At 39.2% G+C, this 18,111-nt stretch overlaps 1 protein-coding gene across 11 annotated transcripts in view; it reads right to left on the bottom strand.

Annotated features, from left to right (window-relative positions):
* Positions 1 to 18,111, bottom strand: part of BAZ2B (bromodomain adjacent to zinc finger domain 2B) — a 254,532-nt gene that overhangs the window by 40,247 nt on the left and 196,174 nt on the right. For all 11 annotated transcript variants that reach the window (XM_066612058.1, XM_066612056.1, XM_066612057.1 and 8 more), the window contains 7 exons: positions 16,588 to 16,680; positions 16,390 to 16,451; positions 10,941 to 11,006; positions 9,682 to 9,747; positions 8,735 to 8,779; positions 8,452 to 8,478; positions 6,712 to 6,777 (listed from right to left, as the gene is read on the bottom strand). In XM_066612058.1, coding sequence (XP_066468155.1) covers positions 6,712 to 6,777; positions 8,452 to 8,478; positions 8,735 to 8,779; positions 9,682 to 9,747; positions 10,941 to 11,006; positions 16,390 to 16,451; positions 16,588 to 16,680 — 425 coding nt within the window. The remainder of the gene's footprint in view (positions 1 to 6,711; positions 6,778 to 8,451; positions 8,479 to 8,734; positions 8,780 to 9,681; positions 9,748 to 10,940; positions 11,007 to 16,389; positions 16,452 to 16,587; positions 16,681 to 18,111) is intronic.

The raw sequence follows: 18,111 nt of genomic DNA on the forward strand, positions 1-18,111 counted from the left end.
GGTGCTGAAGGACCTGGGACAAAGCCCTATTCTTTCTTCTGGTTTTACTGATAACAGCTCCTCCTACTCTCTGGCACTTGCAAATGGGGGAGAAATATGTAGCAGCTGGAAGGTCAGCAGGTCAGCCAGGCCAAGTGAACCTTTGGCAACTGCCTGACCTGGCCAATACCTGATGCCACTGTGGCTCACAACTTCCCCACAACTCCCCACCCCCAGTTGGTGTGACAGGATACAGCTAACTGTTTAAAAATTCTGCTTGAAGATTTTCTTGACATATAGAAAATGCATTTTAAGCATCTTTAATTAAATTTGTTTATGAGCTGGAGTCATAACTACAAATCCAAGAGCTATGACATGTTCAGAGTAGATGAGCTTCCCTCAGGCAGTGGTGTAACTGAAAGCACAAAATGTCATAAATTGTTTCTCATTAAAGATAGGCGACACCATCCTCTGCAGTTCTGCTTGCACTGGGGGTAATGTACTGCCATGCCAGTGCTCAACTTTGTACAGGAGAGGAGAGCTTAGCACTTACATACTGGTGAAAGTAGCCATAAAAATTCCTCTGACAGGCAGAAGGAAAAATTGTGTATAAGCATTTCATTTTAGCTACACTAGAAAAACATTGGGAAAAAACAAACACAGGGTAATAAATGTTCTTTTCAGAGGAGTAGGATTTACAGTGAGGTATAGAAGATTATATTAAACAAATAATAACCACACAGCATTATAGAAAAAAAAATAGGCAATAGAAAGGAAGGTAAAAGAAAGCTCTGACCAACTGTTATAAAACTTTACAACATCTATGAGTATAAACCCTTTCTGCCAGAGCATTTGCAATATTACCTTTTGGATACGGTCAATGTTTCCCCTTTTATGACTCTGCTGGGTACTTTAGATTTCTGTTTGGGGCTTAATTAAAAGTAAAAATCTGTGTTCTGTGACAGCAACTTGTGCTCAAATTTAAAAGGCATAAATAAATTTTAAGATACAAGGGAATACAGTAGGTTGCAAGGAGAATAAAGATAAGGCCAATAAAGCAGAAGTTTACACCAAGCAGATACAAAAGCAAAAACTACAAGAACTGCAGAGGCTAGCAGAAGATGAAGGCACTGGACATTACAGAAATATTTTTCTTTGCAGACACAGTATAGATCAATATACTTCTAAAAGCAACCCTGACAATGAACACAGATTCATTAACTAGGTTCTTAAAAACACAGTTTAAAACATGAGTGTGTTTAAGAGGTAAAGGAACATTTGAAGTAAGGAAACATTTGCTCCCTTGCCTCACGGGAAGCCCTCAAAGTCCTGCTGGGTCTACATGGACCTGTGCCAGCTATGTAGCCGGCACCATTCTGAGTAGACCTGTGTCAGAGAATCAAGGTTGGGAAGGGGGATAGTGTCACTATTGCCACTGATACTGCTCCTTCCATACCTCAATCTATCCCTCTTCCCACCACCATCTTCTCTGTTCCTCCCCACCCTCTTCCACCTACCCCCACTCCCTGCTCTGACTTATCCGCGTTGACATGTTGCTGATATACTGCCGCAGCTGCTCACTGCTTTCAGCAGTGGCCTGGCTACACAAAATGGCATGTTTCCTTCTGCAACAGCTGTAAAGGACTTTACACTGCCAGAACACTATTACCGACAGTGAAAAGCCCTCTTAGGATCGGGCTGTTAGGAGCTGTAGCAATCCCAACATCCTCTCAGTGGCAAATGGGGAGGAGCTGTCCCCTACATTTGCTTTGCAAAAGATGCAGCAGCAACTGTAGTGGTTCTCCAAGCGCTACTTGTGCTAGACTCGAGCAACTAATGGAGATGACAGCATCAGGTTGTTTGCCAATTAGCATTATTAACATATGGTAGACAAGCATTTTATTTTATCTGTGGTGTCTGTACAACACTTTGATATTTATAAAACATGTTATTTATGGCGCTTTTAAGCCACGACGCAAGAGATTAAATATGAAACTAATGGCTTTATTAAAAGAGCAAATTAATATAGTGCCTTAATTTTTAACTCCACTTGAAATATGGCAAAGGAACATAAAGGCACTAAATTTCCCATGTTAAATCAGGTACACAGGGATAGGCAACCTTTCCATACCAATGAATTGAAACTACAGGCTTAAGGCAATATGAAGTGACATTAACAGGACAGAACACACAAATTCAGTGGTTCCCAAAGTCCTCCTTAGGAGGAGGGAACCATGTAAGTATTTGCTGTGGCAAGGGGACTGCAGCAACAAGATCCCCAGGATTGCGCTGCTGCCTGGGACAGAAGGGGGGCAGGTATGCTTACCGTCAGCCAGCACTGGAGTCCTTGGAGATCCAGGAGGTCTGGGGTTTGGGTCCCTGGATTTCTCAAGACTCCAGCACTGGCTAGAGGTAAGTGAACCCCCCCTCCCTCCCCAGGAGCAGTGCAATCGTCAGGGTCACACTGCTCCCTTCCCCCCTAAAGGGACATAGATCAGTGCTTCCCTGGCTGGTGGGTTGCAACCCACCAATTGGGGAATCACTGCTCTAATTTAAATTTCAGTTACACTGGGAATGATCTCACCACCACAAATTGCAGGTGTCCAGGAGCCACGGGTGTATAGGAGCAGCAACCCCCTTTCCCTTGTCATCCATAGCTCATGACACTGGAGCGTATGCTGTAGACAGGAGTACCAGCCTTATCAAAGGTGGCCTGAGAGCAGACAGACAATGATAGGTAGTGCTGGATGCTGAGACTAAGTGGCCATTGTGACACCAGCTTTATATCTTCTTAGCTCCTGGGAGACAGCATAACAGGGTAAAATCACCATAATGATAGTTGCATCTCCTCTTCTCTGCCCAGAGTAGACTCTCTCCTCCTATGTCACAGACTAGCTGACGGGATAGGGGGAAAGCATAGGCTTGGGCCACTGGATGAGTGGCCCACAGCGAAGCTTGCCTTGCCTTGGCCTGCTTTGCAAAGATGAACCTTGCCAAATGCAGTGTGAAGATGAAGACTCAAAGCATGCAAGTATCAAGGCTCACCCTGGTGTATTTGTGAGTGGGCAAAACCTCTGCACTCTGCCTTCGTGCATGTTAGTGGAGGACAACCACACATATTACATTTCATACCTGTTATATAGACTGAAACAGTTTGCTTGTAAATAACACATACTTCCTTGTTGCATTGCTCGGAGAAGGAATTGTATGTCTTGAGATTGTGTGGGCTGGACATAACCTGTCTTGCTCACCCAAAGCCATAACAGCCATCCAGCATAGCACTGGAAATACAGCATTTAATTATCTGTGGTATTACTTACACCAACATCAAATTAATAAAACATTCTTGGCTCTTGCACTCAATTTTATTGATTTCAAATGGAAAGTGCATATGCAGGATACTTAAAACTGAAAGATGGGTTTTGTTAACTAAAACTATGCCCAGAGTCCCGCATGGCATATACAGGACGCAACCAAGTGGTATAAATCTTCAGCGATGGAATATCCACAGCATGAGAATCACTCGGGTGCTGTGAATTTAATTCTGCTTTCAAAGTGCTTATTAGACAACTTCCGAAACCTGAGATACACTTCCATATTATGACTGTCTACAAAACTGCTGACAGAGCTGCTTAGTGATAAATGCATGTTTAACAACCTTTTGTTGTTTATTGATCCTCTGAGGGTTAAAAGGGGGAAAAAGCCTATGGTACAATTATGATACTTTGTTATACAGTTTACATAAGTAAAGTGAATATAAATTTGTGTATGCTATTGTCTGTGCTTTAATGGCTACAACAGAGAACTCAGGAGAGCCCCGTATAAATATCAGCCACGGCTTCACAACCAGTACCATAAATCAAAGTATCATGTTGTTTTTCATGGGATCCACCATCATGGCCCTTCTTCACATCAGCTTCTTAGCCATTTGCAGTTCACAAAATCTGTGATACACTCCCATTTTATGGCTGTCTACAAAATGTAATGGTTGCTGTTTTAGAGGTGTATGCATCAAATAATATTTGAAGTTACATAAGAGGATACACATTATAAATAATGTCTTCCCTAGCAACCTTTAATCTGGCCCTGTCGACAAAGCATAGAAATCATGTGATAAAAGCAGAAAATATCTGATGTTTCAAAAAGAATGCAATCTCCCTCCTTCAGTTTACAAAATTATATAAAGGGATAATTTGGGATGCTATAGACTTTGACCATTTTGGGGTTTTAATTGCATGTGAGGTTTTTTGTTCTTAAAAGACCTCTTCTAGGAAGCTATGTTATCATTACTGTATTTCCTGTACAGGAGGGATCAGATGGAAATTCCAGTTCCTCTTGTTTTCAGGGAATCAGCCTTTTATGGTTTGTTTAGTTTGAAATTAGAAAAGCTTTCAGTGAATCAAATTTTATCTGTCTCATGCAATTTAGAAATGTATCTGAATAGATTTTTTTTCTTGCTTGTAATGACTGAGTTGCTGCAAATTCCTTTTATCTGTAAATTGTTGTTTAGATACATGTGATTTTGTTTTATTTAATCATCTCTTCTCACAATATATTCAATTAGATCTTTATAAGGTGGTTTGGCTTTGAAAATAACATTAAAATTTAAAATGAAAGAGTTGGATTTTTTTTTTTTTACTGTATTTAAAATTAGTTTACTCTGTAATCAGTAATATTGTACATTCTTCCTACAGGCTGGGCATCCTTCTTATCTGAAGTGCTTGGAACCAGAAGTATTTTGAATTTCACATTTTGCATATACAAAATGAGAGATCTTGGGGATGGGGCCCAAGTTTAAACACGTAATTCATTTAAGTTTCATATATCCCTTATACACATAGTCTGAAGGTAATTTTATACAATATTGCGTATGAAACAAGGTTTGTGCATGAAACACAGCTTGTGCTTTTCTATAGGCAATTTTTTTTTTAAGTCATGTTGGCACTCAAAAAAGTTCCATATTTCAGAATTCCAGATAAGGGTACTCAACCTGTATTAGCCTCTGGAGGGGGTGCACACAGGAGGCCCACGTACCTGATCTGTGGATAAGTGAATCCATGGATACGCAGCCCCCCCATACTATAGAAAGATGTTTTTTATTTATTTACAAGTAATCATAAGCAGGAAAAAAGGTGCTCAAACACTTATCTCCTTATATTTACACATGCTTGCAAACTGCAGAACTCAGCTCCTTGCAAATTTCAGGAGCTGTTTTCAGGGCAATTAGCAGTTATCAGATGTTTGAATGGCCTCGGAGCCTTGACTTATACATGGGTCAATGCTGTAAATAAAGCAGGAGATTCTAGGAAGATTATGAGAAGCTTAGCAGCTGTCTGGTGAAGTGGGGGGGGGAGGAGGAATGATACTGGGCTGAGAAGCAGGGCACAGGAGTGGAGGACAAAGGAGAATTTTTACTAGTAATAATAGTATTCAGAGGCTACCATTTTAGCTTCTTCTTCAATCAGGAAGAGACGTGAAGGCACTTATAGGAATTGTAGTCTATATGAGGGCTGCTGCTATGGAAGTGCAGCACTTACTCCTCACAAACCCCAAAAGCCCCTTCCTCTCTCTTCCTGTTTGGGGAAGAAAGTAAAATCCCCCCTTTCTCTTTTTGCTGCTGCCTCAGAACATTTCCTGGCAAGTCATTTTCAAAGAATGTCATACACCCCTCAGTTTAGGGGTCTGGTTTTAAAACAACCCTCATTTCCACCTGAAACAAAGTCCCAGGCTGCAATTCAGTGCAGCATTACTTAAGAATAACACCCATGGAAAGCAATGGGTCTACTTGTGAGTAAAACGAGTTGCTACTATGTATAGCTGCACTTGCTCAGCCATTCCTTATTGATTGTCTCCTCAATGTGAATTGAATTGCACACTCCCAGTTATGTGTTATATGTTGAGCCTCTGGTTTAACACACTAGGCAAGCACCTTAAAGGAGGATTTGATTAATGGTTCTGCCAGTATGTTGTTTACAGTGCACTTACTCCAATAGTGTTTACAAAAAGGTTGCGAAAAAAGAATTTAAAAAGTTAATGAATAAAAATGTATTTTATGATCTTTTGCTATATTTTTAATAAATTAGGAACTGGACACTTCTTAGGTAATAATTACTGGTAGGTTATTTTTTGGGATCTAGCCTCAGGTTAAATCAGACAAAGTTATAGTCAGACACCTGCCCAAGTTTAACCGCCAACTTATCCGGGGTCATAGAAAATTGATTTTTGGCTCAAACCCTATCTGTGAGATCTACTTATAGGCGAGTGTCTGCGGTGGTTATCTGATCTTTTCATTGGAAGCTCTGTTTAGCTACTACAGGACCCACCAATAAATCAGGTCACGACCTAACAGTTTGGGAACCACTACTCTAGGGTTCTAGTTTGTTTCTTTGCATGCTAGGTCAGACCAAGCAAACAGAAAAGGATGTAATACATCTGCTTAATAAACTACCAGAATGGTGCTACCCCTCTGAAGATTCCAAGAAATAGGACCAGTTCACTTAAAGTATTATATTCACCCAGGGGAAAATCAAATCACATTTGCTTGATAAAATTTCAGGATATGGAATGACCTCAATATAAAACACACAGGAGATTTTCCTGTTCCATTTTAGCTGTTTTTCTTGACCTAAAAGTTATTTATGAATTCAATAAACTAGATTTAGCAAGCTGTTATAAATATGCTGAGCAAAGAAAGAAAGAAACTGTTGCTCCATTTAAGAGTTTTGTACTCACTTCTGCTTTCTTACGTGCTTCCATGGCTTTCATAAGCATCATATGCTGCCTTCTCCTTTCCCGTTCCTATCAAAGCAGATAAAATTAGAAAAAAGTACTACTGCATCTAAGAACTGCAATTTGTTTTTGTTTTTATTTCCAAAGCTCAATAGGACATGTTTAGCATTAATAGACAAGTCAGGGTATATGCTAAATAAAGGACAAGAATAGCCAAGTCTGTGCATGTTTTAGTTCAAGTTTAGAAAGCAAATACAAGTACAACTGAAAGCAAAAAGGTAAAGCGATGAACATGGAGACAGTGTCAAACAGAAGCAAACAGATTGACTTATGGTCAGTTGTGAGGCTCCTTCAGAAGCTGGCAGAACAACAAGCATAATGGTTGGCTGGAACAGGTCAGTTAACTTACATCTGCTATAACAGAAAGCTTGCAATTACTCATTGAGTGGCCAATTAGGTAAAAGATCTAATACAGATAATTTTAAAAGTAATCAAAACTGATTTTTAAGTGAAAAAAATCATTTTTGAACTATGTTTGTTATAAATATATCTCTCTGAATAGAATGAGGTATTCAGCCAATGGATTGATATGAACGTGTCAATTTCAAAATGAGTTTCAGTTCAAGTTAGCTACAGTTCATACATGAAGAAGAATGCAAACAGGATGGTCCTGTTTACTCATCCTCTATGGCAGGAGTGTCCAAAGTTTTTGGCAGGAGGGCCACATCGTCTCTCTGACACTGTGTCAGGGGGCCGGGGGGGGGAAGAATTAATTTACATTTTAATTTGAATAAATTTACATAAGTTTACATAAATGAATATATTACAGATGAACTTATAAGAATGAATGAAGGTCTTGAAATAGCTCAAGGCCTATAAAAGGTCTTGCACAAAGCAAGGCTGGCCTTTCCGTTGCTGCTGCTACTGCATCACAGAGGTGAAATAACAGTGGAGGGAGCCCTCATCCCACAGCTCGCGTAAGAGGTTGAACAGTCGCCCTCACGCTGAGAGCAGTTGCGTCGGGCCAGTGTGGGCTCCAACAAATCTCCAGAGGGCCAGAGGCTCATTGGAAACTAGGTACTCCCTGAGGGCCGCATTGAGAGGCCTCGAGGGCTGCAAGTGGCCCCAGGGACAGGGTTTGGGCACCCCTGCTCTATGGCAAGCCACACAAGGTGCCCCATAGACTGGGTTAATGGTATTGAGTGAGTCTTGGACTACAGCACAATGTCAAAAAGTTCAAGATTCATTTTCAGATCAAAATAATGTGAGTTTTTAATTTACTGAAAAGGAAGCAGACTCTTCAATTTATACAGAATTGAAACTGCGGTCCCAGAATTAAAGATATCTTCCATAAAACTGAAATAAGTAGAAAAAGGATTCCCAGAATCAACTACAGAAGTGACCTAGTGAAAACAGCTGATAACCTATTAGCGGGCAAAACCCGCACATTTTGGGCAAGGTAAATTTATCCTGGTATGTACAGTGGTCCAACTTGATATTGTGACACCAGTCATCTTGAGCAATAGCCCCATGTATGGCTGATAAGGGTCAATTTATAATATCATGTTACTTTTCATCTACAGACAAGACAAGCAGATGTATGCAATGCACTGTGCTGGAAAGCCATGCAGCAGTATGTAATATGACAGCAGCCAGTGCTACATTTTATGCATTGCTATGACAACCATATCACAACCAAATCACAATGCGGTGTTAGATGTACAAAAATAAACATACCCATACCATATCTAGTCTATGCCTCTCCAACTCCTGGTAGAAAGAGTTGGCACAATATTATGAAACAGAAATCACAGAGTCAAAAATCACTTTATAATCCCCCAAAAGACCCCAAAACCAAAGCAAAGCAATTTTACCCATAAGGTGAAGAAAAACATTAAATATGATTTTTTTATAAATGTAAATTTTAAACGGGAAAAAGATTTTGAAGCTTTACCCCTCCAAATATTTTAGGTGTAAGGTTAAAAAAAACAGCATTTACATTTCACATTAAATTCTGTGTACAAACCTGATGTTTCAGAAGAACAGCTTGCTGTCTCCTCATTTCCTTTTCCTTAAAAATATGAAAAAGTAAACCAAGTAATAAATGTTATTATCAAGGGAAGAGGTTTTTATTAATCATGCAAGAATAGTACAATTCCATTTTTTGTTGTACTGTATCCTTATTCTTTAACTTTACTAATAGACTGCGTATCAAGTACCTTGAAAATTAAAATGAATGGGAGACACACTGTAACAGTTATCAGGTCATGTTGTAACTAAGACTACTATGTTTTCCAAATGCTCTAGAGAGGTGATCAACTACGTGTGCAAAACAACATTTTCATATTGTTTATGAAACAGAAGTTGTATGCAATTATTACCCAAATCATGAAGAAGTGACTTCAGACAGGATCCGAAAAAAACATCTTGTATATGCTGAAAGTGTTTATGCTTGAACATGAAAGGGAAGCCAATTTACCCTTCTAATTGCAGCTTTTTTGCTGCATCAAATGCTGTACTGGAAGATTAAAGAATAGTTTCAGGGGGGACAGGACCGTACTGAGAGGAATAAGAATGGAGTAGGAATGGGAACAAGGCACTGGAAGTGGGACCTGAAAATCCCTTATGCAAACACATGGTCCTTTGGTCTTGATGTGAAATTTAATTTAAATCAATAAAGCTGCTTTCTGCAAGGACACACATCTTTTAATGATTTCATGATTATCTTACATATTGGCGAGCCTAAAAACTTAGTAATCATTTTCTAAAGCTTAGACATACAAAATATACACACACAAAGACATACACCTACACACACACACATACACACAGAGCAAAACATCCTAAATCAATGCCATTTATCCAACCCTTTTTACAATTTTTGGACGTATTACCCATTGATATCTTCTATCACACAGTCAATTAGCTGTTAAAGTTTGGAAGATAAAAACTCTGATGCTCATCTAAACTAACCTTTATTCGTTTCTCGGCCTCCAATAATTTGGCATTTGCTGCTTCTTCTTTCTTTTTCTTTTTAGCCTGTGCATGCAAAACAGGTCCCAAGGTCATGCAACAGCACCACTACCACTTGAAAGTAATCTCAGACTGGCAATAAAGCTTCATGCCTCACAAGGTGCGAAACAATACAACATATCATGTGTACATTAGAACAGTTATTCCTCAGAACATTTCACGTTGTGAAAAACATGTGATTTTTGATGGCTGTTACATTTAAGGAATATGTCACATATGAGAAAAAATATTTTAAAATGTTACTAGCAAAAGCAGAACTTTTGTTTTTCTACAGTAGTAAGTTCAAAAATATTTGTCTATAGTAGTAAGTTCAAAAAACCAGTTAAAAAAACTATTGATGTATACTTTTCATTGCTATGAATACATTTAATTGGTGGGAGGTTTCAAGATCTTAATTAAAGCCAACATAAGCACTTCTCAGCACTTTATCAGAACAACAGTTAACCCTGCTTAATGTATTAAAGCAACTAGCGTAACAACTGAGACTAAAAAGAAATCTGTTGCAAGATATCAGAAATGGAGATCTGAAACAGAAATCTTAAATTTAAATTTCCTCTCAGCTATACAAAGCATGGGAACATTATACAAACCAATACAATACTCACAGATTCTCAGGAACATAAACATGCACATTCTTTAAGATTAGAATCATGCTGTTCAAATCTCAGGTTCAAAGAAATCTTTCTAAGGCTTCGAATAATTCAACAAACTAAAAGTATTTTTCTTTTCTTTTTTGCAAGTTTAGCTTACTAAAACCTACAGTGTTTTATGTCCACCTCATTTTTCAGAACCAAAATCTATACTTCCTTAAAATGTACACGGTGACTTGTCTTTGTCAAATTGTTGGTTGGTTTTACACATGCTTCAAACATTAGTGTTGGATCCATAGTGGTGGTGTTTTTTTTTGAAGATTTAGGGCCCGATCCTATCCAAGTTTCCAGAACCAATGCTGCCATGCTAACAGGGCATGCACTGCATTCTATGGCAGGGGTGCAGTCACAGAAGCCTCCTCAAGGTAAGGGTCCATTAGTTCCCTTCCCTCAGGGCAGCACTGTGACTGCAACAGCACTGGAAAATTGGATAGGATTGGGCCCTTAGACATCTACAAATACAAGACAGTATGACATGGATACAAGATTCTGCTAAATTCCTATAAACATCCTGTTCCATTAAAACTGGTTTTAATGAACTGGTTATACCTCTAAAATTTGCTGAGCCCGAAGTTCTTTTTCCATTCTGATTTGCTGAATTCTCTTAATTTTTTCCTACAATATAAAAAGTTTGATTTATTTCAAGCAGCAGACAGTAAGAACAAATCATGTTTTCCTCAGAACATAACCCAGTAGTAGGTCCTTTACACATACCCATCCAGTTTTGGCAAGATGTCAGTGGGACTGATATTCCCAGGATGTCATTCTATGAGGTTTCACCTGGTACTATGTTTTCACAGGCATTGAGCGAACCAGGCAACAATAAATGCCATACCCGTCACATGAAAATGTCAAAGGATGGATCTTTTTGCTCCAAATGATTGGGGCTCTTCTGACATTAACGTAGTTGTGGAATGGACACCTTTTTTGAATTTCAGCTAACACTACTAAGGAAAGTTCAGCATGCAGCCTATTGGCGATAAGTTGCCCTACAGTAGTCTAAAAAGAAGTACCGCCTGCATGTATTCTACCACTGAAGAACAGAGGCTGGGATTTTCAAGAGCTTTACTGTCTTTATTGCCATATTCTATCAGCTACGTAATATTATACCAAATAACTGAACTGAAACCACTGCTTATGACTAACATTTCCAGGGATAGATGAAATAAGCACATCTATTGTACAGCACCAATAGGCAACTGGTCTTAATTTTGGGTTTTTTTTAAAAGTTCATGTTAAAATGGAAAACAAACAATTCTTCTATGCAGGATTTGGGACAATTAATTGAGAACTTGGACAACAACCACCTAATTACAGCATATAAAAGAGACTGTGCACATGCTAAAAATGATTATATTGATTAGAGTATATAATATTGATTAAGGACAAGCAGATGGTTAAAGAAGAGTGGGTCATTTGATTCTGGGTAATGGTTAAATATTAAAATGAACCCCTTAAACCATCTTTAAGAGTTTGGTTGTTTTATTTCATAGATAAATACCTCTTTATCATAAAATAAATCAGAAGAGCCACAGTGCTGATCAACTTTTAGTGGCATGAATGATGTTCAAGAGTTCTATCCCTGCTGCTGGATGCATCTCCCAGACAATTCTGCACAAGTAAATGGGCTCAACTCAAGTTGAGAACTATTTCCTGTCATGCATCTGTTTCTCCAGCAACACACTCAAAGCTGCAGCAGTATTTTAACTACTGCAAATGTATCTTATTTAGACCTCTCTGTTTGAATACTTCTACTGAATACTTTTCTATTATGGCAAAATGCAACCTTCACCAAGACTTGATGAAGTCCATACCCAGTATGGATAATTGGGAAGTGGCAGGAAATCATCAAGCCTGCAAATCTTCATGTTAGACTGTCATAGAATCACAGAATCCCAAAGTTCAAAGGGGTCTCCTTTGAACTTAGGGGCCTCCAAAGGCCATCTAGTTCAACCCCCTGCTTGAAGCAGAAAAATCCTCTCTAAAGTACATTCAAAAGATACCTGTCAAGTTTCTGCCTGAAGACCTCCAGTGAAGGAGAACCTACCACTTCCCTCAGTAACTGGTTCCATTGTCAAACAGCTCTTACTCATTAAGAATTTCTTCCAGATAGCCTATTTAAATTTCACCTCCTGCAGCTTCAGATCATTAGCTCACGTTCTGCTTTCTTTTCTTTTTTTGTATGTTTTCTATTTTAACATGAACTTTAAAAAAAACCCACAATTAAGACCAGTTGCCTATTGGCAACCTATTGCTTGGTTTTCCAAGCTGCTTAAAAGTGCAGCATCACACAGACAAGCCCCAGAAAAGGCATTTACAGAGAATGGCTTGGGGCAGATCCAGATCCAAGCACATTCACCTGATCACAGATCACAAACAGCCACAGCCTGCAAACAGCTACAGCTTCTGCAGGACAGAAAAGGGTGGGAAGCAGCAGCCAGGTGGAGAAAGGACTAAGCTACAAGCCCCAAGGAGCACCTAGGAAGCAATAAAAAATTACAAGCCCTGACAAGTGAAGAAAAGCAAAGAGGGAGCATGGCGGGTCAGAACTGCAGGCTTAACTCTTCCTTCTCAATGTCTCTGCTCAGGCATTTGCTTTCTCCCCACCCACTCACATCTCCTCCCCCCCCCCCCCCAAGCTGCCACACATGCGCACACCTGATATTTTTACTCAGCCACTCCACCAGTGGAAATGCTTCAGGGGCACACTGCTTTAGTGAATACTACTTGTGGATTCCTCAAAAGTCAGCAAAAAATGGTGTTATTTCATGAAATGAGAGATTTTTTTGTGTTTTGATCTTAATATTTTATATCATGATTTGAGCAAAAAATTCTCATTATTTTGCGTTCTATGTTGGTCACTGAAAAAGCACTCCTATTTATAGATGTTTCAAGGATATACATGTCTACAGTAATGGGGGGACAGACAACCACCCGGATATCTGTTGGGAGATTAATGGCCCAATCCTATCCTTCCCTGCAGCTGGTGCAGCAATACTGAAAACAAGTGCTCTGTAACACTGAAAATAGGCAGCTGATTGGGAGGTTTCAGAAGGGAAAAGGAAAAGGAATTTAAATCCCTTACTCCTCCATACACCTCCCACTCCATGATGGGTATCCTTGGACCTGCTTTTTAGGCTGCTGAACCTGTACAGGAGCTTCTAGGACCACGTTTCTTAAACTATGGGTTGAGGCCCACTAGATGGGTCGCAAGCCAATTTCAGGTGGGTCCCCATTCATTTCAATGTGTATTTTACTTTTAATATATAAGACTTGATGCTACCATGGTATGTGACTGCATTTGGGGAAATGTTAAAGATCTGTACTTTTAACAGGCTACTATGTATACACTTGATACATAGTCAATGATAGTCAATAACAATGATAATCAATGGGGCTTACTCCCAAGTAATTGTGAATAAGATTGCAGTCTTTGGGATGTCTGGGGAAACTGCAACTGCTTGGGAGGATTAGGAGGGTTCCTCTTATTTTAAATAAATTCTTAAACTTATTAAAAACTTTTAATTTACTTGATTCATTGATTTGATTTAGTTGTATAAGGGGTATTAATCTTCCTGCTTGTTGATTTTCCTTTTGGCCATTACATCACTTCCAGGTTAATGACCTCAATTCCAGTGGGTCCAAACAGAATGTCATTCTAAAATGTGGGTGCCGGTGCTAAAAAGTTTGAGAACCGTTGTTCTAGGGATTTAGGGCGCAATCCTAATGCCTTATGTCAGTGCTTTCCAGCACTGGCATAGCAGTGCCAATGGGACATGTGCTGCATCCTGCAGTTGGGTGGCACTCACAGAGGCCTCCTCAAAGTAAGGAGCACTGAAAGCATTGACATAAGGGGTTAGGATTGCGCCCTTAAGTGTCCAAAAATAGGCAAAAAGGGATGGGGGTGGGTATTAATCACAACTCATAGTATTGAGCTGTTGAACATGGTATTAACCACAATTCACAATTAACCACAAATGTATACAGCTGTATTCCTAAAACCCCTTATCTGTACTGTATTCAGAACCTGGTAAGTATATGATGTTAACAAATGTTTTATGAAGACCATCCTTGATGTTATATAGGAAACTTTTTCAGTGAGATAAAAAGCAAGGAAAGTATCTTGAAGTCTTAAGTATCATGTTTCAAACCTCGTGAAGGGCTCAAAGGTTGCAGTTTTCTAGGAGATTTGTGTCTACAAGGTCCACACAAAGGATGCTTTGGACACAAGATTCTGAACATCTATATACAACACTAAAGTCAGTTGACTGTAAACAATCCCTGGAACATGTAAGCCTACTATGGATAATATATTAAAGTACTATTTTAATCAGTGAAACCAATTGTAATACTGATTACATTTTCTTTTTATCTATAGTTCCCAATTTATTATATGTGAGGATAATCACCCACCTCTTAGAGTTGTGTTCAAATATTATGTGTTTATACAAGGCATGTTATAAAGGGAAGTTCAACTGGTTAATTATAGATATAAGGCATATTGTATTTAGATGTTGCAATGAAGTCCACCATGAGTATGACTGCAAGGGACTGTAAAACATTTCACAACCTTTAGCAGCAACCTGCAAATTGCCATTAATAACAGTGTCGTAATTGAAGGCCATAATACAATACTGCTTGCAAAGAAAGTAAATTCTGTATAATGGATTTAGGATCAGGGAAAAAGTGACACTTTTTTCTGGCAAGGTCTCTCAGAGCCAAATTCGCTGAAACTATTTGCACAGTAAATGTATCGTTCAGTTTTATCTGACAAAGCAGTCTGCACACTAGTTGATTATCCAGCTCATGCCTTCTGCTGGATAAAGCCACAGTAATTCAGTATTTTGACACTGCTAACTTACAGTTCTTTAACTGTAAGTGCATTTTTTGGCAACTGTCCCAGACTTTCAGATTCAAAGAAGTATGCCACCTGATCCATTACTAAATACATGCAACACAACATAAGACTAAACACTATGGCTGTAAAATTGTTTTATTGGTCCCTGCTCCCTTCCTCTTTTGTATCAACTTGACCTTCAGATACTAGCAGGTGATTATGTTTTGTCAGTGTGGTAGGTTCCCAGAAAATTTTGAATTGGAAAACTTCCCAATACCCTAATTGACTGATATCTGATTTAGCATGTTTGACTTATTTGTAGGAAACAAAACTGCAAAAACTGTATGCCATGTTAATTTGTTAATTTAACGTTATGTATACATACAGCAAAACTTATTCCAACAGTCTGAATATTTCACTGGGGAAATATGCAACGTGGTGCTTTTAATTTGGTTTGAATATTATTTTCAAACAAACTAAAGGTTTACTTGGAAACTATTTTAAGATGTGACAATTCAATAGTATAAACCTCCTTATCATTATTTCAATTTTACAGAAAAAAAATGCAGCTCACACTAATTTTAGGATTATCAAAGATTTATGCACTTATATTTATAAGCATGCATGCTTCCTAGGGACAGTCACCTGAAAAGAGTTCATTACAGCTTAGAACAGCTGTTTGTAGACTGCTTGGAGTTTGGAGCAGTTTGGAGACCTTGGCACAATGAAAATTCTTTCCCTGTCCCGATCATCGCTTACCATTCCACTGCTCTGCCACTTCATTTGTCACCCATCAAATGGGTGCTCTGGCCAGTCGCATTTATGGTCCGGACATCCTGGTGCAAAGTCTGCTGGGATGTGAGCCAAAGACACGACTGCTCAGAGCATCCCTATGCCCAGATGAGTGACAAATGAAGTGGCAGAGCAGTAGAATGGTAAGTGCTCCTTACGGTTCAGAGGGATTTTGGTGAATGCCTGATCCAGCCCGTGGACTAGGGCTCTAAAGAACCATCCACTGTTGGAACACTAGTTCTGGCAGCACAAGGCCCCAATTTTATTTGTTAGGTTAGATTTTCTATTTGCAATTCTGCTAAACAACATACAAACCATCAAAACAGATGCCATAACACTTATAGCTGAAACCTCAAAAATAAAAATTACCTGTTGTTTCATTATCTTTATCTGTTCCTTTTGCTTTCTTTTTTCTTCTGCAGCCATAATAGCTACAAATAAGACAAAGAAAAAAAATCAGCAATACATAAGAGCAGTATTAAAAATTTTGAAATTAATTCAAAAACCAAACTTCAGGGTTTTTCTACAGAAAGTCTATCACTTTCTTAGAATTAGTTTAGTACCTACCTTGCTGTTTTTTTGCTTCTTTGGCAGCTCGGGCCTGTTCTTGCTTCTGAAGTTTTCTCAAAAGCTTAATTTGCGCTGCTTGTCTAGCAATTTCTGTAACACAAGTGAAAATACTCAGGATGGAGTAATACTTCTTATTAATACAAGATCATTCTCACACATTGTGGACAGATCAAAGAAAAAATAACATAAGGTTTGCATATACAGTGGGCCCTCAGTATCTGCAGGGGATCCATTCCAGGACCCCACGCGGATACTGATTTCCACAGACACTAGGGGCTGCGGAAAGACCTCCCAGATGCATCTGGAAGCGCTTTCCAGTTGTGTAAAGGCACTTTTGGTTTTCACCAAAAACCAGAAGTGCCTTTCTGATGTCTCTAGGAGGCCTTCTGAAGCATGGGAAGTCTGTGACCGGAAGTGCCTTCTGTTTGCATCTGAGGTGCAGGGAGGCCATGCACAGCCTACCCGTGCCTCAGAAGGCCTTCTGGAGGCATTGGAAAGGCACTTCCCTCACTTACAATAAACCAGGAAGGTGGACACAATGGCACCTTAGCACCAGCAAATGTTTGCTGTTTGTACTCATATCAGCAACCTGCGCCCATACAGAGAGAAAGAGGGGAAGCTGCTAGCCAGTCAGCAACTACCTATTTTATTTGCAGTTCTAACTAGGGTGTTTCCTATGTTCACTGCCACCTCCCAATGGTTACTAGTAAAAATGGGAATTTCTCTCCCTAATTGATCACCCACAGTAGTTGGAAGATGTATCCAAATAAGCACTCCACTGCCTGGTGCTCTTCCTACTACAACAGCTGGGCTCCTTCAAAAAGTAATGATGTGCAGCTTTAGTTGTAGAACTACAGCTATATGTATAATATTTGTACACAGCACATCAGAATCTAAAGTACAAGACAAGTTATCTTACCAAAAACCAACACTAGAATTACTGGCAGAGCATTTATGCCACAGATGCATCCTCTTTGGAGCTTTACATGTGTGCCAGTTTACTGAATCAGGAGCCATTGAAATGAGAACATCCAGAAGGTTGGCATGTGCTCTGAAGTATGTGCCAAATGCTAGATAATTATCCTCCTCCCATAAGTGTTAGGAGCTTGAACTCAGCTCTGTAGTGTTGAACACATCTTGATGCACATATGTAAATATACACGCAGCAGAAATACTGAAGAGAACAATATTTTTTTCCAAGATGAGATCATAAGCCAAGAGCTCAAGTCCCAAGATTAGAGGGTAAAGTTCCTTTCATCCTTTGGAACCCATCCAGAGAATGTCTTTCCCTTGCGGTAATTAAAAGCCAGTAGTAAATAGCAATGAGAATGCATGCAGATAAGGAAGTATTTTTTTTTTATTTTTTATTTTTGCTTTTCACAACTGCCAAAAATTCTGCTTGGTGTTCACCCTCTCTGGCCCCAAGGAGACAATTATTTCTAATGGGTTAGTGTAATATTACAGTTTTTCATTATCATTGTCAAAACTGGGGTTCTGTGCCAGGGCTAGTAAGTTTTCATG

This window comes from Tiliqua scincoides, chromosome 1 (genome assembly GCF_035046505.1).
Source record: "Tiliqua scincoides isolate rTilSci1 chromosome 1, rTilSci1.hap2, whole genome shotgun sequence".
NCBI lineage: Eukaryota > Metazoa > Chordata > Lepidosauria > Squamata > Scincidae > Tiliqua > Tiliqua scincoides.